Source organism: Musa acuminata, chromosome BXJ2-3, assembly GCF_036884655.1.
Source record: "Musa acuminata AAA Group cultivar baxijiao chromosome BXJ2-3, Cavendish_Baxijiao_AAA, whole genome shotgun sequence".
In the NCBI taxonomy this organism is placed as follows: domain Eukaryota; kingdom Viridiplantae; phylum Streptophyta; class Magnoliopsida; order Zingiberales; family Musaceae; genus Musa; species Musa acuminata.
The window spans coordinates 7063899-7089686 of NC_088340.1; the positions used below are offsets into that span (position 1 = coordinate 7063899).

Here is a 25788-nt window from a genome sequence, read left to right on the forward strand (position 1 = left end):
TAACAATGCCAAGTATGCAAACAGTCACAAGGATCTTCTAATTCTGCATGTGCATTTGAAATTAGATTCAGTAACCAAAATTATTGATTCAGATTATGCATTTGGAACCATTTTCCTCGCAACATGACAAACATTATGCAGTCCAGGCAAAAGATTCTGCAGCCAACAAGTTTTTTCACAGTAACAGAACTTTACAGTGCATTACCAGACCTCACAAAAGAGACTGACTGATCGATACATATTATTAACATATCAAATCTCACACCACAAGAATTGAGTCTTGAGAATGAGAATGCCAGTGAGATCACGAGCTCAATTAATCTGAAAGTTTTTTTTCCGCACCTGAAACACAACAAAATGGATATATGACTTTCACAAACTCAGGCGATGCTATCCAACAGTAGATAGATGACTTTCACATATTTGACCCGCATATAAAACAAGAGAATGTTCAAAAAAAAAAAAAAAGAATGGGCACCAAAGAACCCTTGCATCTCAACAGTCGAGGGCTTAGTTACTAGCAGCCTGCTTAAAGAACCAGGGATATATGATACAAAGATGAGATAGAAGGCCAAATGAAGGTCTTCAGTCTCCAGGCCCCGTCACTTTGGTATATCATCGTTCATATCCTCCTCAGATTTCCAGACGACATCCTTTATTTGTGTAGACAAACTCCTATAGAACTGCAGATGACAAATAATTAATACAGTCATTGATCTGAAGCAGAAAACTATCTATCTAGGAAAATTGTTATTCGATTTGAAGTAAGGTATTCAATCAAAGGAGATCACATCCAAAGATGACTCAGCCATCTAATCAATACCTTCTGGAATTCCAGAGTGTCTCCTTTTGCTTTCCGTACCTCAACCATATGCAAAGAAGGGGCCACTTGGAATATCTGAAAGTAAACAACTCTTAAGTTAGAATATAACAAAGGTTTTTGGGCCACTCTGAAACTTAAACAACATAATGTTAAACGTTAACCTCTGTTGCAACATTGAGATATCCTTTTCTCCCTGCCTTCACATTTTCAAGACGCATCTACAAAATAAGAATGAACTTTTAGCGAAAGATTAGAAGCTAAAACATTGAGATTCTGATATGCTGCATTGACCAGTCTATAAGCAGAATTTTTTCATTTAAAAGAGGAGATAAACTAAGCATAGTAAGTTCATCTGTTCCACGGATTCAGATACCATACCTTGTAGTTTTTCTTCTTAATATCGAAGCCAAGAGGCTTTGCAGCTTCTTCAATCTTTTTAATGATTTCTTTAGCTGGACACTTTGATGTAAACCTAGTTTCCTTTTTGAGTTCCTATCAGGTGCAATATGAATAAAATCATATCCAATAAGCAAAGATGCCACACTAGAACGACAATTTTGACATGTTCAATCCTCAAAATTAGATTAAAAAAATCACAATAACTTATTTATATAACTGAATATTAAGAAAAGAATTGAAGTCCAATAAACATTAAAAAAAATAATTAAGAAAAGAAAGCTATTCTTCAGGAATTGAAGCCCAAGAAATGTGGAGACTAAGGTTCAACTTCAATTCAAGAGTCAGTGTTCTACAAAGCAAATTACCAACCAGATCTTTGTCAAACAAATTTCCAAGATTGAGGCCCTTTGACATTGAAATCAGTTCAAATGCATTCATATGCTGTGGTTGCTCCTCGGTTCTTTCTGCTCCATGGTGATCCTGAGTGAAAAATTCATGGTAAACTCTTCTGGATTCTGGGATGAAATTTAGCTGACCTCTTAAGTAATAAGAATGAAGGTTTGCAATGATCACTGTTGAGTGCCTTCCTATAACTCACTTTCGAATCTCTGAAAGCCACATTGATGTCATCCAAACATATGTGATGTTTTTCTTCAAAACGAGGTGGTTTATATCCTTTTCTGAACCATGCATCTTCCAATATTTCAGGGACAGTTAATCGCTGCCATCAGACAGAAAGTCAAGCTGCAATGGTTAGGACGTTAGAAGTTAGAACTACAATAATTCTTTTCTAAATTAAACACGAGCTAGAGAAATACAATCTGGGCTATTGAAGGAAAATCATTATCAATTTTGACATGAGAAATAAAAAGTTCAGGGAGGGCACAAAAAGCTTTGTTCCAAGAAGAAAAATTATTTTCATAACCATATATAGCAGACATGACCAGGTATTAACTTTCTTTAATCACCATGAGATTTTCATTTAATCACCATATATAGCAGACATGACCAGGTATTAACTTTCTTTACAGAAATTCTTTCTTTTTTTCAAGTTTGAAAAAAATAATTTGCAACAAGAAACAAACAACTGATTTCAGTTGGACAATTCTTACAAGAAAATTTAACATTGGCTAAATTGGTGAGAATCTAACTTTTAGATTGGTGATATCATTCTTCCAATTTGTATAATTACCAATAACAAAGTTATAGTAGCATGATTTAAGGATAAAAACTTGAAGTACATCAAACTTAAAATGACACGATCCTTGCCATATCGTTGTGCAATATATACATACTGTCTCAGGGTTAGGATCAAGTATTCTGGCTATCAATCGCATAGCATCAAAAGAAAGCCAAGATGGGTAAGTAAACTCAGCAGCTGATATCTGCAAGTGGAGGAAAAGTACCTTGAAGAGATATGAAAAATAAAATAAGAGAAAAATTAGATAACTCAGACTATGTTAACCTTTTTATACAGAGTCATAAGATTATCATCATCAAAAGGCAAATATCCAGCCAATAGTACAAATAGAATAACCCCACATGACCACAAGTCTGCAGTTGCCCCATCGTAACCTCTGTCTTCAATGACCTATTCAGAAATATCAAAGAATTTCATTCTACTTAAAAGTTATCGGATATCCAATAAGAATATAATATGTAAAGAGTTATTAGCACCTCAGGAGCCACGTAGTTGGGAGTTCCACAAGTTGTATGAAGCAAGCCATCACCCTGGGAAAATTTGCATTTACAACAAAGAATCAAGATCAACAAGCAATAATAAGCCAAACAAAAGGGTTGTATGCTTTCTGAAAAATAACACAACTGTCTCTTAACAGGAAAATAACTAAAGTCTATAGGTATATATGCTGGTATGGTTCGACCAGTATTTACTGGTCCGACCATCAACTGGTACACAGACTACCCAAACCGAGCAGTCCGATCTGGTTATATATATATATATATATATATATATATATATATATATATATATATATATATATATATTCATTCTTTGTCAATTTTAGTTAGGGTTCAGGACCATCCCGATTCCTCCTGCTCATGAGGAGGCCTGCACTGCTGCTGCTACCAGGTAGGGTTTAGGGTTATGCTTAAAAGGGTCCTTTTACCATAGGGTTTACAGCTTTCATGTATGCTTACTTATAGCTGATGGTTTCACTTATTATAGTTGCACTTTATGATTTTTACACTTTATTGGTTTATGTTTATTATTAGTATTAGAGCAAAAAATGATTAATTTTTTAATATGAATCATTTATCATACTTAGATTAAAAATCAAAGAGCAAACAAAAATAAATAATAATTTAGAAAAAGGATATAAATTAAACTGTAGAGTTCCTGAAGAACATCAAATACAATCTCTACGGCTCTCCTAAACCTGGTAATAGATTGTCTTATAAATCTTTCAGAAAACCTTTGAACGACGAAAACAACAAGAAAGAGCAAACAAAGAAATTTCAGAACTTATAGGTTCAGCCAAAAGACTAACTCATAGTAATCAAACTTTACTAGGAAATTAAAGTAGCAGTAGAAATCATTAAACAAAAACAGAATAAAAAGAACTAAAACAGGCAGTAGTAACAATCAATATTTTAGATCCTAAAATTATAGAATAAAAAACTAAAAAATTGGTAATAAAATTACAAATGGAAGTAGAGAACATTAAAGAAATAATTAAAAGTCTACAAACACAAATAAAATAATTAAATAAAATTGTGCATGAGTAAGGAAGATAATATTTTAGTAAAAGGCATACATAAATTAAGAACAAAATAATATACATACAACTGATTTTGATACAGCTCAATATGAGAGAAATAGTAATGAAAATCAAGCAGCTATCCTCAATACAATACTAGAATATTTGATACAAACTAAAACAGAAATTATAGAGAAATATAAAGGCTAGAGAAATTACAACTAGAAAAATTAAAAATCCCTTCGAGAACAGCAAGATTAACTTAAAATAAGAAACTAGACTTTTCGTTTTTTAGCTGAAACCTTTGTAAACCATTCTTCATTCTGAATGATGTAGTTTGCTTGTTTATAAAAGTACTTTTTGCAATCTGTCATATGCCCAATTACACTACTTAAGACCATTGGTCCTTCTCTGTGTAGAAATCAGGTGGATCAAACCTTTTAGCTTATGGTTTGCAGCTTTCATGCATATAGCTTTAATGTGCTATTTACAATAGCCGCTGTTGATATCATTGTAGTTATTCTTTACTGTCTTTGTGCTGCCTTAATTGTTGGTATCAGACCAAAATGTTTATCTTCAATATAGATCATTTATCTTATTTAGATTTCGAAATTAGAAAGAAAACGAAAAATAAAAAAATAATTTAGAAAAGGATACAAATTAAACTGTAGAATAGCTAAAGAACATAAAGTATATAGTCTTCAAGGTTCCCCTGTAGAAAATCTGATAATAGATTGTTTTATAAATCTCTCAGAGAATCTTCGAGAACAACAAGGACAAACAAACAAAGAAATTTCAGAACTTATTGACTTAGCCAGAAGACCAAGCCATAATAATCAAACCTTATTAGGAAACATTGACTATATAAGAGAGCAAATTAAGAAAGTAGTAGAAATCATCAAACAGAGTCCAAATAAAAGAGAATTGAAAAAGGCAGTAGAAACAATAAATATCTCAAGTCCTAAAGCGATAGAACAGGAAACTAAAGATCTAGTGATCAAACTATAAACTGAAGTAGAAAATATAAAAAAAAATGATAAACACAAATAAAAGAGATAAATAAAATTATGCATGAGTAAGGAAGACAGAACTCTAGTAAGTCATACAAAAATTAAGAACGAAAAACACTCCTGTAACTGATTTTGATACAGATATATATGAGAAAAATAGTAATCAAAATCAAGCAGCTACCTAAAAACAATATTAGAATATTTATTTCAAACTAAAACAGAATCCATAAAAAGATAGAAAAACTAGAACAATTACAATCAGAAAAACCAAATATCCCTTCAGGATCATCAAAAGAAACTAAAAATAAAAATATTAGACTTTTCACATATAGAATTTAAAGCATCCGGTGGATCAGAAGATGGTAACCCAATTTAAAGAAATTAATACTAAAAAAACAGTGAAAAAACTATTAAGAGGAGGATAAAAAAACAGGAAAAGAATTAGCATTATATGAACAAGGAGACACACAAGCATTTATTGAAAATAATCTTAGAAGACAGATAAAAAAGGATGTTTAACATATAAGACTAGATTTTTTGAAGGAATCAAGAAAATAATAAGACAAGTAAAGCAATGCGATATAGCATGTGTAGATAAGGCAATCACAACAGACTTCAATTCAGATGAACTGCAAAAATCATTAACAGAATCTTCAAAATTTCATATAGGACTAATAGTTATTGGAATTGTAACCTTAGGAAAGGAAAGGAGTAGGAGGAATAGTTATGACATATATTTTTGAGGACCAATTCAATAATCATGATCAAGCCAAAATAGCTATTCACGAGTGCAATATGAATGACAACTATGCTGGAATAGGATGTATACCAGAATTCTTACAATTTATCAAGATAATGTTTAAAAGAAAAAAATTATGACATCATTCCAGAAGCTAATAATATTGCAGTCACCGTAGGCCCAAAAGGAAAATTACATGATGACTCAAGCAAGGGATTTTTATTAAAAACAGAAAAACTAGTAGAAAGCTTTGCAAGCAGAAATATTTAGTAAGTTTAACTTAAAAAGTGGGTTTGACAAATAAAAATGCATGAAGAAACTATCTCTACTTGCAAAGCTTTTCACTAACTTTTTTGCAATAATAAAAATCCTACATTCGAATCATTGTGTAATTTTATAATTAATTCTACAGTAAACTGCAATATTATTTGCTTTTGAGATCATATCATAATTTTTGCCAGTATCTTATCGTATCTTAAGAATTCTACAAGGTTCATAGAAAAATTTGGTATGCATCCTATTACTGCATAGTTATAATTCATATTACACTCGTGCATGGCTATTTGGTAGCCTTGATCACGGTTCCAGAACTGTTGGTTTCGATTCTGATTTCTCGAAACTAGGAACCAAAATTGAACCACATAGGTTCCGATTCTAATTCCAGTTTGGGAGTTCTGGTTCGAGTTCGAACCATCAATTTTATTATTTTTAATTATAAATACTTTAAAATATGAAAAATTTATAATTTAATATCTAAAATTTAGAAAATAAATGTATAACTATAATGAGTATAATGACATTAAAAAAAGTTAATATTAAAAGGAATAAAATTAAAATTTTCAATAAAACTAAATTCATCTACTAAAATTTGAACCCAAGTTACTTAGGTTTAAAGTTAAGAATTTAACCAATACACCTAAGTTCTACATGTGATCTGTTTTTATTTTTTGTCCTATTTAACCGGTTCGAAATCAGAACCGTCAGTTTCGGTTTCCTAAACTCAGGAACCAGAATCGAACCATGTCGATTCTCGTTCAATTTGGAACTGGCGAACCACCAGGCTAGTTCGGTTCTGATTACAGTTCGAACCCAACCATGGTCAGGGCTACTATTTGGGCTTGATCATGGCTATTGAACCGATCATCAAAAATATATGTCAACTGTTCCACCTATCAAATTTACAATTCCTATTAATATCAATCCTATATGAAAATTTGAATACTCTGCTAATGATTTTTGTACTTCATCAGAGTTGAAATATGTTATGACTACTTTATCAACACATCCTATATCGCATTGCTTTCGTTGCCTTATTATTTTCTTTTTTCCCTTAAAAAAAATTGTTTTATAAGGTGAACATCTTTTTTTATTTTTTCTGAGATTATTTTCATATGTCTGTGTCTCCCAAGTCATATAATGCCAACTCATTTCCTTTTTCTAAGCCTCCTCTTAGTAGTTTTTTCACCCTTTTTTTTAACTGATGATTCCTTTAAACTGGGTTGTCATCCTTTAATTCATTAGATTTTGATGCTTTAAATTCTATTTGCATAAAGTCTAGTTTCTTATTTTTAGTTAATCTTGTTGTTCCCCGAAGGGATTTTTTATTTTTCTAGCTGTAATTGTTCTAGTCTTTTTATTTTTTTTTCTATAATTTTTGTTTCAGTTTGGATCAAATATTCTAGTATTTAGCTATATCAAAATCAATTGCAAGTATATTTTTTGTTCTTAATTTATCTATGAATTTTACAAAAATTTTATCTTCCTTACTCATACACAATTTTATTTATTTCTTTTATTTGTGTTTATAGGTTTTTAATTGTGTCTTTAATGTTCTCTACTTCCATTTGTAATTTTATTATCAATTCTTTAGTTTCTTGTTCTATAATTTTAGGATCTGATATGTTTATCATTTCTACTACCTTTTTTAGTTCTTTTTTATTCAAACTTTGTTTAATTAATTCTACTGCTTCCTTAATTTGTTCCCTTATATAGTCTATATTTCTTAATAAAGTTTGATTACAATGACTTGGTCTTCTGGCTGAATCTATAAATTTTGAATTTTTTTTGTTTGCCCTTTCTTATTGTACTGAAAGGTTTTTTGAAAGGTTTATAAAACAATCTATTATCAGGTTTTCTATGGTAGAGCCTTGGAAACCATGTATTGACGTTCTTCAAGGACTCTACAATTTAATTTATATCTTTTTTTCTTGTTTTTAGTTTTATTTGCTTTTTGATTTCTAAATCTCAATATGATAAACAATCTATATTGAAAATTTAATTATTCTTTACTCTGATACCAACAATAAACATAAACCAGAAAACGTAAAAATCATAAAGTGCAACTATAATAAGCAGAACGATCAGTTATAAGCATACATGAAAGTTGTAAACCCTATGCTAAAAGGACCCTTAAGCTGCTCCTTCTTCCTTCTTCCTTCTTCCTTCCCCTCTCTCCCTCCGCCAGTAATTCATGTTATATTCTAGCATACAAACACATGGTATGCCCGAATGGACTCAACCGGGTCGAACCATGGACCGCTATAAATTAGATGACCAAAACTGCAAACCTTGATGGTGATAATCAAGAAATTAGGAATAAATGTAATTCTTTTTGCAATTATTTTATATCCTGCAATTTTTTCAAAGTTATAGTACAATATTTTAATATACACCTAATTTATTTTTAAACTCATATATAGAAATACAATTAAATATCTAATAGCATCAAAATATAGGAATTCATCAAATTATCTCCACATATTTGTAAAATTGTAAAATTATCATTAAACATGTATTTCTCAGTGGAAAAAAGCAACATAAAGGAAATATTAGCCCATATAGCATACTCATATTCTGATAATTAATGGAAGGTTAAAGTTTTGTACTTCAACCATCAATTTCAAATGACTAACAAGAACTTGCAAGCAAGGTATAAAATCTCAATACGGTGCCGATTTCAATTGACAAGGACTAGTGAATATCAGTCTGGTCCACGTTTTGTTTAAATATCGAGCCGCTAAATACTGACTTATATTGACTAATATGGTATTTAAACCTTGCTTTCGACTATTGTTTCATTTTAGTTATTTTAATTTGATTCAGTTGTCAAATAAGAAGGTAAATCATAGTGCCATAGGGGTGTCATTTGAAAAGTTGTTCCAAGAAAATGAAAAATAAAGGTCCATATAATTACCCTGATTTGTTGAGATAGTGCACTTAACCCAAAATCAGAAACTTTGAGGTTACCATATTCATCAAGTAGCAAGTTCTCGAGCTGCAAGCATTAGATGAAAATAATCAAGATTTATTTTCTTGAATATTTGCTAATAGCTCTAAAGAATCTTGAAGTTTGTAGTGTGCAACAGTAGTTGAATTACCTTTAGATCCCGGTGATAAACCCCCCTGCTATGGCAATAATCAACAGCATTCACTAGTTGCTGAAAATATCTCCGTGCCTCATCCTCCCTCATTCGACCATGGTTGGACTTAACGAGAAAACAACACTTAATAGAATGAAAACTAAAATAATAGGCAGTGGCTATGCAGACTGAGGAAGCTAATATAAATTTCACAAGATGTCTCATGTGCTGAAACACAGGTAAGCTAGCTTGGTCAAGAAAGTAGGGAGCAACAAAGAACTGGTAATTGTATGCAATAGAATTGACCTAGAAAAGTATGACATAAATTGATTTTAAACTTACAATTTTATCAAAGAGCTCTCCCCCTGTAACATATTCCAAAACAATAAAGATCTTTGATTTACTGCCCATTACCTACAAAAATAGAAGCACAATTTGAGAGAAAAGAAAAAACACTTATGTTCATCGCACATCCACTTCAAGCTAGCATACTTCAAAAGCTAGAAACTTGTTTCCTTAACAAACATCAATCTCCAATATGCAAAGGAAAATACAACATTTAACAACCAGTGCTTGACTAACATCATTTAAAACATTTACTTTACTCGATAATTTCCTTTGTCCATGGCATCTGTTTATAAGGGCACACTGTACATCAAGTTTTCAGATCTCAGACCATATTGTCAATATAGACTAGCATTTACGGGTCTGACCAAATACCAGTTTTGAACATGGAGTGCGATACTAGTACGGTATCATTCATTTTCATTTTGTTTATTACCAGGTGGTCAGGTCAGTTACCGCTTCCTGGTATACCCATAGGATACCAGCTCAAATAGGTTATCAAAACCAGTATTAGAGCGAGATTTAAATCCTCGTTGTGCATGCTTGCAACTCTGCACATTAAAATAATGAAAATATTTACCACTCAAGATCTCTGGCAGTTAGATAGTTTCCACCAAGATTAGACTTCTGCTCAGATTGTCCTTTTTACCTTAAAAGACTTCTAAGAAGCTAGTTATCTTTTTAAATAACTTTCTTCTTTGCTTATGTGTATCTGTATGTGTATCTCTTCTTTTGCATGACTGCATCTACCATGTATCGTTCCATACTTGTGCATGCGGACACATTTGGTAGCATCAATTTCAAAATCAATATTGACTAGCTCAATTACAAATGCATCTTCGTCTACTTAGATGTTTCAAAGGGGTTGATGAGGTTTGGCAAATACTAGTCTACTTGCAGGAAACTATGGTGTGAGTTGCATCGAAATGTGTTTAAAGCATGTTAGGCATACATATCCAAGAGCATGCTTTTCTGACATTTCATTTGACAGCGCCGAATGTGCAATCTTGAATGAGATTAAGCTGTGGAACAAAAACAAGTCCATTAGAACCATTAATTTATGCAACATAAGTCAAAACTTACGGAAAATAACCAGAGGATGACCAAATGGCTCATTAACCTGTTCAGGTTTATACATGAATACTTGTGAGTTGTGTGGGTGGGTTATATGGTATACCAGTGCATTTTAAAAGTTATTTAAAGATAGTCATTTGATAATTCTGAATTATGAAAACAGCTTTCTTTGTCATTGCTCTGGAAATAGAAATTAAATAAAAGGTATCAAGGATTACCTCATGCAGACGAACAACATTTGGATGATTTATCAACTTCATAGTTGAAATTTCTCGTTTAATCTGCAGAAAACAACAACAGCATTCGATATTTAACATATTACATGCTTAAAACTAAGAGATTACTTGGAGAGCTCCTCAAAAGTTGTGATATAGATAAAACAATCCATAAGGAGTTTGATGGACCACTAAAGTTATGCGTCTGCAAATATAATCAGATAAAGGGACCATACAAAGCATCATTTAATAAGATGCATCAGCAGCTGATGGTACGGTGTCTTAAGATGCATTGGCAATTCATCAAAAAAGAAGTCCAATATTGCCAAGATTCTCCAAGCAGAGATAACAAGAGTGCTGAACTCAGGTTGCATCAGTTGGACTTGAATGATTTTCTTTTATACAAAAGATGTCAAGTGTTGGTTGATAATATCAATTTTCTTTATCGCATGCATTTGCAAAAAGCCAAAAACGACAAACAATGAGTTTAATGAACCTTTAGGACATCTGATAGTATTAGTTTATCAATTTAATTTACATCTACCTAGAACCAACATCATTCAAACAATTCTGGTATTTCACAAAACTGTGCAAATATGCGTTTTTTTTTTTTTTTCAAACTTGTACATCAAATAAACATGAAAAATTAGTTGATCATAGTGATCCAGAAAGAAGCATGAGATACCTCAGATTGAGCTAGCTGAATCAACTGTCAAAAGTTGAGACTTGGTGGTGCTTCCTGATAAAGCATTGGCCACCAACTGTTATGCTCATCCCACTTTTACATTAACAAGGTCAGAAGCACATCATTATATCATTTTGACCAGTGAACATGAAGGTAAGCAGTCAGCCTAAGCATGTGGTGCTATAAACATTCAGCATCAATTAACATTATTTTCAATGTTCATTAGGCAACAATTTAAAGACTAAACTAGTGTAATTATGTTTTAGTAGCTGATTGATGGGGAACGTTGTTTTTAATTCTTGGAGAAAAAAGCACAAGAAATGTTGGGAAATTGAAAGTGACCTGTTCAACCAGTTTGTGCTTGAGAACCTTTTCTTTATCGAGGATCTTGATAGCAACAGGTTCCCCTGTTTCGGAGTTTCTTGCAAACCTGACCTTTGCAAATGTTCCTTCCCCGATTGTCCGACCAAGCTCGTATCTTCCCACATAACGCTTCACCTTTTGTGGGATACTTGTCTTAGCTTTGTTCATTATGACTTCTTTTTGCTATCCAAGAACTCAACTGCAACAGATGTCTTTCTAAGTTGACTAATTGATGCACCTTGTTTGCTATATAGAAGAATAAGCCCATTAATTCTTCAACAAATTTCAGAGCAAATAACAAAATTCAGCTCATTATATCTTCCTGTTTTCATCAAAATTCGGAGCATATAACAAGGTAATAGAAGTTAATCCAGTACTGATCTTACCTAGCACACACAAGTCAAAGTTCTAAAATACTACAAAATTTGCAAAAAGAATCAACAAGCTAATAATAGTCAGGCCACACTCTAGAAGATACACAAGAAAGGATCTGAAGCATCAGCATATAGACAGATTATTAGTTAACTAACAAAGTTAGGACAAAATAGGCATCGATCTTGTATACATATATCAGCGATTTTCAGATAAAGTAAATGAGAACTGAATATCAATGCTGATTCTAAGAATATAGGATGGAGCCAATATGTTGAAAAAACTATAGCCACCAGCTGTCCCATGTTCAGCAGATCTCCTAAAGAACAATTTTATACTATACAGACACAGCCCATGCATATCATGCAATATTTGGCATAATACTAGAAGGTGGAAACAACTAGAGGGCCCTTGAAGTGACAAAGATACATAATGTCATGAACTGACAAATTTCAAAGTGTGCATGCAATCACTCTTTCTATTGATTCCTGGCAAAGATATAACGAAAACTTGAGAAGCGTGTTGCTACTTGAATGCCTGAGGCAAACAATCCATAGACTAGTTCTTTTCCTAGAAGTAGCACCAAGAAGGCCTGAACTAAAGGCACAGGAAAAGAAGAGAACACCTACATCCCAAAATTTATCTGATATCCCAGACTCAGAAATATCTTAATATCACCTATTTAAACCTTTATTCGAATCTAAACAGTGTAAATACTTAGCTCCAAAACCAGAATAAAAGCCTTAAAGAGGATTAAGCAATACCTAAACCTTTTGGTTAGAGGTAAGATGCCAATTTCTGAATAAAAGACATGCCAACTTTGTCCACACAAAAACCATATGAATCATTAGAAAAGCATCTCAAAAACCATTGATCAATAATCAGAATATAGACGCAAATAAATATACAAGCAAATCAGAACCAGTAATAGCAAAAGATTTTAAAAGTTCATCATAATCTTTAGATTAAGCAAAAAGTGTTTGCAGAAATCGCTCTGATAGGATCCCTTAGGACAATTAGATGAAATATAATCTTTTTTACTTTATTATTTTAGAAAGGAGATTAAACAATAATTAAAAAGTTGAAATCCCCTTCAAACAGTCAATTCAAAAAACAAGCGGTCAACGAACAGCAGCAGAACCACAGATCCGCCATCGTCTACGTACATCAGATCAGAATAGGGTTTCAACTGCATTGCTATAGATCCATGAAAAGATGTCTTGAAACAAGAAAGGAAGTGGAGCGATCAAGTCGTGGAGGCAAATCAAACGCACCTAAGATTCAGAACCCATCTACAAAATCCGAACTTACAATAAATAGGAACCTTAAAAAGATCTGAGAACCCACCTGTTCGATTTCAAATAAATCGATTCAAACCGATACAAAGCCCGAAACAAGTACAAAATTGGATATTTATTGCTACACGAGATCAAAGAAAAAGAGAAAAGTACCGTCAAAGAGGCAGAGTAGCAGCATCCATCATTTAGCGGTAAAAGTAACCAGAAAAGAAGGCAGGGGAAGGAGCGGAGGAAGATAACAAGGATGTGATCAATGTGGTGATGGAAGCTACTATATACATCTAAACTCTCTCCTTCGTTACGAGATCTGATCCAACACAAGAAAGCGACAAAAGCTTGGCCCGCGCGTTCTTTGTCCTTATCTTCTCACTCTCTCTCATCCTTTTGAATCGAAGTAGGGCGTAGTAAGAGCGGTGTCTTTTCGTACCATTTCGACTGACACCCGCCTCCAAGTGTGACTCGTCTCCGCCGTTGACGCCCTGCTCGTCTGCAACTTGTTCCTCCCTTCAGACTTCCTCTAAATTTACCCCGTGCTCTCATTCTGCCTCCTCCATCACAACCACATAATCGAAAAATCCTATCTTTAAATTATAAAAACTTCGAAGATCGTAGGAAAAAATAAGCCTATGAGAATCTGAACCAGTGGGCAAAAATCTCTCTTAAAACATAGATTTTTTTTTATGGCAGCAACAATTTTGGAGTTTCTTCCGATCTCACATGGTCTCACAATTACCTTAAACGATTCCGAAGTGCACGACGCGTGCACAAGATCGTCGTGGAGCGCAAGCAACAGCTGCAAGTGTGATAGCTCCTCTTCAAGATCTGGTTCCGACCACCTTCGACTTGTCTCCTATTACCTACGCTTCGTTCTTTCCTGGCGACGTATCCCTTCCTCGAATGACCTCTTTTCTATATCTACCTTCCATTTTGATCAGTGACTCTGACATTTACAGTAGTATGAGATAGGATTTGATATTATCACTTGTATGTATGTTTTTCCTTACTTTTAATGCTGACGTCCTAAGTTATATATATATATATATATATATATATATATATATATATATAGTGGTTTACATTTATTTGAACAGATGAAAATAAATATACTTTTTTTATTTGGAGGGGCAAACATGCTATTCCACAACTTTGGAAGGACAAATATGTAAAACCGGTGATGCCTAGCCCACTTCAATCCTGGCCGCTTCGCATCGAGTTTATTAGCTCGAAGCTGGATTGCCCGCCGCTTCCCTTCCTTCCCTCCGTCGAACCAATCCCTTCCAATACCAACTAGGAATCGGGTTTCTTCAATCATGGAGGTGGATGAACCGCGACGCAGTCATCATTCTCCACGCCGCGTTGATCCTATCGAAGAACATTTAATCGATCAGGCGTTTTTGCCTTCGAAAGACGAGGGCGGGAAGGACGACATCCACGGGCTGACGAAGCATGAGTCTAGGGTTTTAGCGAAGAAGTGCGGTGACCGCGATCGGTTTGCTTGTGGGAGGAGGTTCGGGATAGGAGATGTTGTTTGGGCAAAGGCCTTCGCTTACACTTGGTGGCCCGGCCGAATCGAGAAGATGAGAGGTTCCTCGGCTTGGGTGTCGTTCTATGGTTGCGTCAAGTCTCGGTTGGTTCGGGTTGTCGAAATCCATGGATTTGAGGAGAGTTATGCGCGGATGCTGAGGATAGGTGGGGTGAAGTTGTCCGATGTGGTCAGACTTGCTTTGGATGACTTGCAGCGGAGGACTGCTTTAGGTTTGATGTGTTCTTGCAGGAGTTCGGCTATGGGAGTTAGTGAAGATTTGGATGATCAGATTGCTGAAGCGACGAGGTTTGAGCCCATGGAGATGTTGGGTTTTGTGCTTGATGTGGCGACTTCGGCTTGGATTGGTGAAGGAGAAACCGTGAAGGCTGTTAGGATGTCAGTGCAGGTTTCTGTCTACCGTCAACATGTGTCGATATGTCAGAATAGTGAAATAGATGAAAGGTTTTGCCCAGGTAAATTGTTGGATTTTGTCACCACGATGGCTGTTTGTTGGTCCATTGATGATTGTGACTCTAGCAGTGATTCAGAAGCAGTGGCACAACTCGATGGATATAGGAAATTTGTTTCAGTCTGCCCAAGTAGAAGGAATCTACAAATTGTGGAACTGGAAGACAACTTCCTCAGCGATGAGTCCGAAGGTAGGTTGATAAGCTCGGTCAATAAAATTTGATATTTGTGCAACATTTATGTTTCTTTACCACAATGTACGTTCTAAAAAATATGTTACATGTTGATAACTTGTTCCTATGTTATGTTTTGTCTCTATGACACATTTTACAAGTACATCAAGTGTAACTAGATCTAGTGAATTAATGGAAAGTGGAAACAAAGAGCTTTTTGGAAAATATTAATCTTATATATGCAGCCCTGAGCTACGTAACTTCATAGACCTCGGATGATTATTGCAGAATTTCATGCTGTATAAGTTGGCTGGATTCATTAACAAATTATAATTTGATGCTTTATTCTTTTTCAGTTGAGATGCTCACCATAGATTGACAATCTAGAACAGGTTTTCGAAACCATGTGAATTTGTGTGGTTATTGATTTTCCTAGATAATAAAATAACATTGTAAACCAACTGCCTTTACCTTCTGCAGAGAAGTATGATGTGTCATCTGCAAAAATCAACAATCATCAAGTAAAACAGTAAGTATAGTCCCATTTTTCAGCATAAGGATTATTCAAAAAGTTCTTATTTTAAGAAACATCTTGTCCTCCTCTTTTACCCTCTCAATAGAAAGTCTTAGATTCCTCCAATTTGTTGACATAGCTTATACTCACAAGATTTTCCCGATCAAGTCCATATTTATATACTACTGATCTGTTGATGTTACGTGAGGAAGTACAGAGAGAGGTAATGAAGAATAGATGGTGTTTACAAATTGAAGTTCAGTTACCCTTATCGCTTACTAGATGGTCATAGATCTCAGACTGGCTATTAAGCTATTAAGAGTTTTATACTGGTATATTATATTAATTTTTGTCGTGCTCTGTTCATTTTATTGAATAACTCAACAAATAATTGGAGGTTCCTCATCGGAGTAGTTCGTCCAATTAATGTTCTATGCAAGGATTGATGGAGAAGAGAAGTAACGAATGACTCATTTTTGAGTTTGTATACTCATAAACCTTAGAGCATATCAGTGTTAAGGGCAGAATAAAAGTTGAAAATAGTAGTATAGCCGATTCCTCTTGAGATCATATCACTTTGAACTTACCTCCAAGCTAGGGTTTTACCATTATTTTCATCATTCATCAGGACCTAGATTTGCTTCTTCATGGTTGGCATTTTTGTTTTCATAACACCAAATTATTTTTAGGTGTATGAAGCAAATAAACAAGAATAGGAAACATGATTTGGCCCACATATAGGTCTAGAATATTTTAAATAACTTTTGTCAGTTTGAGATCAGTCAGAATGCAAGTGCAGAAGGTAGGCAATTCCTCTTTTCAAATTGAGCACAACAATTTTCCTTTTAGTTTTCAAGGTTTTGCTAGATTGTCAACCAGAAACACTTAGATTTTCAGATTTCATTATCATTATATAACCAGTTGCACTACCTTCTTACCATGTATTCCTAAAGATTCATGGATCGCATGATGCATTCCCCTTGTATTACATTAAAACCTGAATATTATGCAAAATATATCTAATTAAATATGAACAATGATAAAATAGAGAAAAGTCTATCCTTCTATTTGTAACTTGCTTTAGAACCATCGGCCAGAAAGGATGTAGATATGATAAGTGAAAAATGGTCCTTCATAGTGCCCCTAATGTAAATTTTCTTTTCCTTTTTTGCTGGTAGTTAATTCATCATTTTTCAGAGATGGGTTGTTGCTCCATTGGTGAATCAGCAATTGGGCATGTTGTCATTTTGTTTTTATTTCTTGGGTGGGTAGGCTTTCTTGCACTTTTGATTTATATGTGAGAAATGATGCACGGTAGAATCTTATGCATATTACATGAACCTTATATAATAGAGCAAGGATTCAAGTTTCATCTGGCAGAGGGATCTTACATCAAGTTATGTGTAATCGTGTATTGCCAGTGCTTGCTGTACTATAGCTTTGTTGACTTTCAACTAATTTCAGCTGGCACATGGCGCATGCTACTACGTTCTCAACTCTCGTATGTTAATATTTTAAACCTCACTTTAAAGATTCTAAATTGCTTCCCAATCAAAAGGATCTGACGCTGATGTGTGTAATGATAAATTCCCAAAACAGATGATTGCCATGAGATGTCCGATTCATCATCCGATGGTGAGATAGTAGTTGAAGCACGAGAAGTTACAGAAGACAATCATTTATTTGATAGACAAGAAGATTTTGAGGTTGTTCAATATCAAGTTCAGGGTGATGAGATATGCATGGTCAACAGGGCAGATTTCAGTCTCTTTGATCTAGATGAGGAATATGAATCTCTGCAGGATCATGAATTAGAACAAGTAGCTTATCATGGAGATTCAACTTGGGAAAATATCTATATGAGTGAAAAACTTGAGATGCAGAACTCAACAACTGGAATATCATTAGAAGAAGGTACTGAGACAACATCCACAAAGGCCTTTGCTTTCACAAGTGATGTTAATCAGATTGCAGATAATGGGACTTGTTTTACATCGGATGAACAAACTATAGACTCCTTCTCTTCTTGTCAATCAAATAATTTGTGCAAAAATACAGTAGATTTGAGTGCCCATAAAATTGCTTCACCTGGTGAGGTTATTGATTATGATGGAATTTCTTTCGATGATTCGGGAACAGAAAACCTGAAACAACAGGATGGCAATGTTACTATTTTTGAGCATAAAGATATGCACTCCGCTGTAGGAACAGAGTCTTCAGATGAAAGCTCTTTGCTTCAGATTGCGCCATCGGTAGGCAGGCAGTGGGTCATCAGCCATCGGAATGATCAGGAAACACAAATTCCAACTGAAGCAGTGAATGTGAACCATAAAATTCAATTTTCATCTGAGGTTGATCCAATTGTTAATCCAGGGGGCAATTTGGAAATTATTTCCAGATTAGGTTCTCTGAAAAGAACTGCTTGGCAAAGTGCCTGTAAAAAAAGGAGGCTTGATCATCCTTCTTCTTCCAAAAGTTCATTTATGTTGCTAAAAGGCCTGGAACCAGATGGAGAAGCTATAGCAAGTGCTGTGAACATGACTGGATGTTGCACTGCTCCTCATCCTGGTGAGGGGGGTATATCCGAAAAATCTGTTTCTAGAAAAGCTCTGATGCTGTCTGGGTCTGACAAAGATATGTCTCCTTCTGCAAAGAACTCTATTGTTTCTTGTGGAACTAATCAAATAAAAGGTGATATGAGAGGTTATTGCAGCACTTTTTTATTGAAACTTACAAATCAGACTAAATTCCACAGGAAAAAAAGGCATGATCTTCCTATTACTTCTGACATGTCCAACTGGACTAGATTTTATGTGTCTCCTCTGGCAAGAGACATCTCAAAATCAAGCAGCAATCTAAGAAAGCCTTCGATGACTGATAGAGGCAGTGGATATCACAAATCATTACATATGAAGTTCCCGAAAGATTTCAATCTTCCTACAAGAGAAGAGCTTGAGAACAAGTTTGGAGTATTTGGACCATTGGAATGTTCAAGAACTAGGGTTTTCTTCTACACAGGTGCTGCCCAAGTGGTTTTTGTTGACCATGCTGATGCTGCTGCTGCCTATAGATATGTGAAGAAGAAAAGTATATTTGGTGAAGCCAATGTACGTTTTTGGTTTGATGAGCATGAAAATTTCAGAAAGGAGCAAAAGTCTGATGATTTACCTGTCCCCTTGGTGGGGCACTCATCTTTATATCTTACATCATGCCATCAAGTGCCTGATACACTTCACATATCAGATAAGAAAAAGAATTGTAGTGCTAACAGTGAACATGTATCTGATGATATATCTGTGCACATGGAGGAACGCTCATCTCTAAGTTTTAAAACATACCATCAAACACCTGATGCAGTTCACAGATCAGATAAGAAGAAGAGTTGCAGTACCAACAATGGAACCACATATGTACCTAACTTCAACAATTCTTCTTTGAATCTGAAGTCTTGCCTTAGAAAACCTGATTCTCCTCAGGGGAAGGACAAAAGGTGTAAAGTGAGATTCATTATTGAAACATAGATCACCTATGTGTTGTTGACTTCTCTCTTGAAGAACATGACATTTTGGTATCTTTTTCTGGTTCAGTAGCAACTAGAGCCAGATCTGCTCGAACTTTCAGCTAATGTATAAACAAGTAGTTTTTTTGTTTCTCAGTTGTATATAAACTGAGAGATGAGCATTGCTTTTCATAAACTAGACTGACACCTTTCTAATTTTGATGAAGATAAATTGGAGAAGATTAGAAAATTTCCATTCTGATTAATCTTCTATATAGTTCTTGGGTGTCAATACATGGGCCTTTTAAAAGAAAAAGAAGGAAAAAATGTGACGTCATTTTTTTTTTAATCAGTGTCAACTTGTAGGAAATTTATATTTATTTTTGTTTGTTGCAGTATGAGATCCTTCCAAGCACAACTCTATTTCATGTGTTTTCATGGCATTCAAGTTTCAAAATTTCTGATTGAGGATCCTGCATAAGTATTGTGTATTTTCGATTTTTAGAGAGGAACAGAGGCTGATGCCTGGCAACATATAGTATCTTGAATCTCATTTAAATGCTAGCTCACTGAAGTGCAAACTCACCTGCAAGTTATTTCTATCAATAGACTATCTATTTACACTGGTGACTCCATGTTTAACTATTTTTCAATTGATCTGTTTGTAATTAAACATAATTGCTATGTTCGCATATCCAATTTAGCAATTTGAAACATCATATCAGCAATGCGATTTATCTTCATTATTTGCTTCCAGTTCACTGCACAGCAGATTACACTTTTAAGTTTAGCCATCTTTTTCTTCATCTCCTGCATGTGTGTGTATATATATATCTCCTAGCAGTTAGGGTAGATGTGTGGTTTGCTACCAACTCTTTCAGATATAGTTGCAAGTTCCAGCCTTCTAGAGCAATGGATGCTATTAAATAATTCTTTGCTGCAAGTGACTTGTTCAAATGATTATAACTGCAGATAATCTTTTCTAATGATCTTATTTACTTTGTTTAGCTTGTAATTACTATGTTGTAGTCTAATGTTGATTGGCTGTTTGATGATTTTTGTCAGTATTATAGTATCCATTAAGAATATAGTCTTATGTAGTACTTATCAATGCATATATGGTGTTTTTTTCTCCATCATAATTATGCCAATGAACATGAATGCATCCTGTTATCAATACCATTTTGTTTCTTGTTTGTGTGTAATTTGACTTGTAGTGTTTGCTACATCCTTGGATGACTGCTTCTAAGTCCACTTCGTGGACCTTTTTCTGGGTTCCATTCGAGGACAATATTTCTAATTTGTATTTTATTTGCCTTGAACTAGCTTATGAGCATACTCTTCTTTTCATTTATACATTTCAATTAAGAGCAACTAAGCCATCTCAGTTTCCAACACGTTTTGAATGCTCCGAGGATGAACGAAGGATGAATGCATGCGCATATAGTTGGTCTCCCAAAAGGAACCTTGGAACTCTTTGATTTCACCCGATACTTGGTTCGGGTCGAATCGGCTCATGCTGATCCGAACCAAACATGAACAAAAATAGACCGGGTCCAATCGGGTCACGCTGATCCAAACCACACCCACGCCGCCTGTAAGCAAATGGAAGCGGATCCGGGTTATGCTCCTAAGTGCATTCTGTACCCGATAATAATTTAATTAAAAAAATTTAAAAATAGCCATTTATCTTAAATTTAAAATGAAAAAAAGACAAACAAAGGGGGGAGGGTAATAGAGGGGCTTATCCTCGAGGCCAATCCACTGTCTCCGGATGTTGATATGGCTCTCCTCTCCTCCGCTCCTTTCTCCTCCTCTTGTCGAACTCTTTCTCTTCCCATTGCACCTAATCACTGTAAGTAATCTTTGTGTGTGTTCCCTGTAATCCATTTGCTTGCAAGATTTCTGTGGCGAAATCTCCTTTTTTTTGGGGGGGGAAAGATATTTCTTTTTCTTTACTCTCTTCAGTATCCTGCTTGAATCTATCAATCTGATGGGCTCGTTTCTAGTTTGGGTGTTTCTAAACGCGTTTGGCAGATTTTCTGTGACATAGTATCTTCTCACTGTAATCTTTATATGAGTTTTGATTAGGTCTTTCTTCTTGGTGACTCTGACGTTTGACCAGGCTTAGATTTTTCGAAATATCATCTTTTCCTGTGAGAAAATTTAGGTACTGGAATGGATTTGTTCTTGCAAATGAACATCGAAGCTTCGAAATATCATATTTTCGGGTGAGAAAATTTAGGTACTGGAATGGATTTGTTCTTGTAACTGAACATCGAATCTGTTTGGCTTGACTTGTTGTCATTTAGATGATAAGTTGGGCTTCTTTCCTTCACTATTCGGAAGCTGAAATGTGATCTAATTTCGTTATGCCATATTCTTGGAGCTAATAAATTTCTGTGTCAATTACTTTTCCATTTAACTTTTTTTTTTGTTGTAATGTAATTATTCATAAATTTAGTGCATTGGTTTTTCCAGTCGAAGAATTTCGTATTGGTCTTGTTGTGTTTTTTTTGGGGTTTCTTACTACTCATTTGATTAAACTTATCTTGATTTGGTTTAGATGAGTTATGATTGCACTTTTCAGCCTTGAGATTGCAAAGGAACCTCATCCTTCAACCAAGACCATTCAATGGAGCGAGAGTTTCTTTGCCTTCTCTTTTCATGGAGAGGAGGTTGATAATTGTTCGTGCTTCTTCGGAGACTGATGGGAAGGGGGAAAGTGAACCCGAGGCTTCTCCATCTGAGGGGTCTGAAGAGGCTGTGTCAGTGGAGAATCTTCCTCTAGAGTCGAAGCTGCAGCTGAAACTTGAGCAGAAGCTAAGGATGAAGCTTGCAAAGAAGATAAGGCTCCGGAGGAAGAGGCTTTTGCGGAAGCGGAGGATGAGGAAGAAGGGACGCTGGCCACCTTCAAAGATGAAGAAGCTCAAAAATGTATGATCAATGATGGGGTACCTTGCAGGTTCAGAACTGTCCCTTCATTCTCCATCCTGTTTTTCCTGCGTTGGGTATTGGTGAATGTTTATCTGGTCTTGTTGCATTATGCTTGTTAACTCCATTGACTTTTCAGTCAATGTAACAGTTTTTTCATGAAATCACTATGAGAATTTCTTTTGGTCCCAAGAAAATTAATCAATTGGACAATCTGTAGAGTTCTATCTCAAAATGGTTTCATCTCTAAAGATTTTCCATTTCAGGGTTTCAGAATGTATATTCCATCGTCTTTAACCTTTCTCATGTTAGAACCAAGTGGAGTTGACCCAATTGAGGGATGCCCATGGATTATGAAATTGGCAACTAAAGCATCTTAGATATTCATCAACTCTGAAAATGAAGTAAGAAAAGGCTATCCTATGCTCTTTATGGACTAGACTGTTTTAGAGAGAAAAAAAAAAAAAGGGAAAACTGCATCAGTTGAAATCATTCTCATGCTTGATTTACCTTTCCTCAAATTTTCCACATGTTATCTAAGATTTATCTTTTCTCATTTTAATGTTCTGAGGATGTTAAGTAGTTTGCTTGTTTGCCTGCGATGTTAACTATATGAAGTCTCCAACTATGAAGATTATCAACTCTGTAGTTGTAGGTGAGACTATCATATGCTATTTATAGACCAGGCAACTGTTTGAGAAAAAAAAAAGTGGAATAATACTACATCAATTGAGACCACTCTCATTGTTGATTTACCTTTCCTCACTTTTTTCTCATGCTAGATAAAATAATATATGATATCCTTTCTCACTTTCACCTTAGAGGATGCAAGTCATTTTCTTGTTTGTCTGTAAAGTCATACTTATATAAGCATCCAACATATGATCAGTTCCGTGATTAAGGAAAAGTTTTAAGAAAAATGTGATCCTCGATATTGTATATCAGTTTAAAGCCTCTTTTTGTTTCTTCTTGATGTCTCGAGAAGTTGAGCTTCAAAAGTGTGCTCAGGTATTTCCATGTAAAACTTCATTGTTAAATGTTGAATTTAGTCATATTCAACTTATAGGAATAGTGAGCATATAGACCACAGAAATGAATTAAGCAATGAACTAATCAAGAAACTGCAATGGTCAAGAGAAAACAATTTACATCTGCTACATCTAAATCAAGTAATTGCAAGTTTACATCCCGCTCATAACATACCATGAAATTATCATGCTTTCCATCAAAATGCAAATGTATGTCAATTGCAGACTAGAATCTACCTACTATTGTCCACACAAAGCTTCTATATTTGTTTATCATAATTCAAGGCTTCAAGAAACATCAGTGTGGCTGTTCTGCTGCTCAAGGAACTATTGGAAAAAATGATTATATGTCTCTTTCTGTTCAGATGTCTCATTCTAATATTTCTACTCTGTTCCATCTAGTCTACCTCTTCTACGGTTTGATCAGTGTATTTTCCGTAGGTTAATTGGTGCATAAACTGCAATGAAACTGAAAAAAATCTAGAGATAAATAGGTCTTCATACAGAACATATTGTATGGAGTTAGTTCCACCAACATGCCCTCATTTATATGCTGTGCTATTTTCCCATGTATTTTCATTTGACTGCTCTTTGAGATGAAAATGTGAACTGCTGCTAAAAAATGGTGAAGTCCTTGCCAGTGAATCATGCATTAACTTGTTACATTGAAATTTTTGAACAATGCCTCATCTTCATGGTGCCACGTTTTCATAGCACAGGGGATAAGAAGTCTAGATATCTCATTCAAGTTATCTCATTTAAATTAGTGGCAACAATATAGTGATAGCTAAATAATTGATATGTTGAGGTTAGATGTTGGGATTCTTAATTTGACTAGCTATTCCAATTATCTGACCAGACCCTAACATGCTACATTATTTCCCAAGACTATAATGAAGAGATGGTAGGGAAAAAAAAAATACTGCAGTCTGTATCAGTCATCCACAGTAGCTTTTCTTTTCCTCTTAGCTGTTCCAAGGAATAAAATTGGGCCATTAACTTTACCCAATGTTTAGTCTTCCATCCACTGCGTAGGCCATATTTTCTATGTTGTCTCATCAAGGATTCTCTGAGCTAGAGTCCTAAACAAACAAAATGTGGAATTGTCCACCAAATTAGCTCAGGAACCTATTTTCTACCACAACAAAAAAAAATGTTGAGAAAGTGTGAAAATATGACAGTCAAATTAAGTACTTCCAACTATTTCAATTTTACTACTCGGAGAAACTAGCAAAACAGCAATACAAGATAATCTAGTATGCAATTTTGAATGGTATCGCCCGCCCGATACAGACGGTACGTATCAATCCGATGATATATCGGTACGTGAATCGTCTGCTATCGGACGGAACGTGCTACAGTGCTACACTGTAACGGTGATACAATGCTATAGTAAGAAGAAGAAATATTTAAAACTGTTCGGTATGCTCAGGTGTACTGTTCGGTACATGGTATCGTATCATATCGAGACAATCTCAAAATATCGGTACATTACGGTATTACGTATCTTGGTTCAAAGAAGGCTAGACTCATTGGAGAAACTCTTTATGGTCAAAATTCAAAAGGAAAATTGAATATTCAAGAAAGGATTAAGAGGCTGAACTGTTCTTTAAATGGTCTGGAATCTTTAGCTCTTATTCATTTCCAATATATTAAATGGGATATCAGTAATCAGACTATTTAAAATTATTTTTCTTGCTTCTGCTGTTGGTGGAAATGAAAAAATAATGGTGGTCAAAGATACCCAAATTTATTAAGAATTTAAAATAGTGAAAGGAAAAAAAGAAAGCAGAATTTCTCCTTCACTTAAAAACATATATATCATTTCATACAGCCATTATCCAGTGTGATGGTTGGAGATAAGGTGGTCCATGCCTAATATACTGAGTTTGTAGTTGTTTTGCCTTGATCAACCTTCTCTCATCCTTCATGGTGATGGCACACCTTTGGAAAGTCATTGTTCACGAAATCCAGCAACCCCAACTCAACAAAATTCTCCATCTCCTCCAAATTTTCAATCATGGTTGGTGTCCCAATGAGCATGCTTGAGAGGTCACATTGTCACAAAAGTTTGAGGCTTTGGACCAAACTGTGCCATCACTACATAAAGAATCCCTGAAAAATCCACTTCAATCTTTATTGGCCTCCAGTATGATAATAGTCAGCAGATCATACACAACTTAAGCTGCTTGAGGTCAGACCTCCACCTGTCTCTGGCATAAGTATCAGGAAGAGACAAAACCCA

The 25788-nt window shown here is 34.8% G+C and overlaps 3 protein-coding genes across 10 annotated transcripts; 2 read left to right on the forward strand and 1 right to left on the reverse strand.

Moving 5' to 3' along the window:
• Positions 1–280: 280 nt before the first annotated feature.
• On the reverse strand, positions 281–14317 carry LOC135607144 (CBL-interacting protein kinase 32-like). 8 transcript variants are annotated; one of them, XM_065098715.1, is made up of 15 exons: positions 14136–14317; positions 11712–11931; positions 10688–10750; positions 9393–9464; positions 9069–9194; positions 8885–8965; positions 2900–2953; positions 2688–2813; positions 2518–2607; positions 1821–1943; positions 1592–1702; positions 1202–1315; positions 985–1041; positions 824–898; positions 281–683 (listed from the first exon to the last, which is right to left on the reverse strand). In XM_065098715.1, exons 2-15 carry the CDS (start codon positions 11898–11900, stop codon positions 603–605), a joined length of 1362 nt encoding a protein of 453 aa, XP_064954787.1. In that variant the 5' UTR covers positions 11901–11931; positions 14136–14317; the 3' UTR covers positions 281–602. The 8 variants fall into 8 exon arrangements, with proteins under 8 accessions (XP_064954787.1, XP_064954786.1, XP_064954788.1 ...); XM_065098714.1 differs by having other exon boundaries at positions 11712–11978; XM_065098716.1 differs by lacking the exon at positions 14136–14317 and adding an exon at positions 13556–13794.
• A 325-nt stretch (positions 14318–14642) lies between these two features.
• LOC135607146 (uncharacterized) lies at positions 14643–19777 on the forward strand. The gene is made up of 2 exons (XM_065098723.1): positions 14643–15586; positions 17682–19777. The coding sequence occupies exons 1-2, from the start codon at positions 14713–14715 to the stop codon at positions 19601–19603; spliced, it is 2796 nt and encodes a 931-aa protein (XP_064954795.1). The 5' UTR covers positions 14643–14712; the 3' UTR covers positions 19604–19777.
• A 1529-nt stretch (positions 19778–21306) lies between these two features.
• LOC135607149 (large ribosomal subunit protein cL37 alpha-like) lies at positions 21307–22712 on the forward strand. The gene is made up of 2 exons (XM_065098728.1): positions 21307–21436; positions 22172–22712. Exons 1-2 carry the CDS (start codon positions 21364–21366, stop codon positions 22522–22524), a joined length of 426 nt encoding a protein of 141 aa, XP_064954800.1. The 5' UTR covers positions 21307–21363; the 3' UTR covers positions 22525–22712.
• Positions 22713–25788: the final 3076 nt, after the last annotated feature.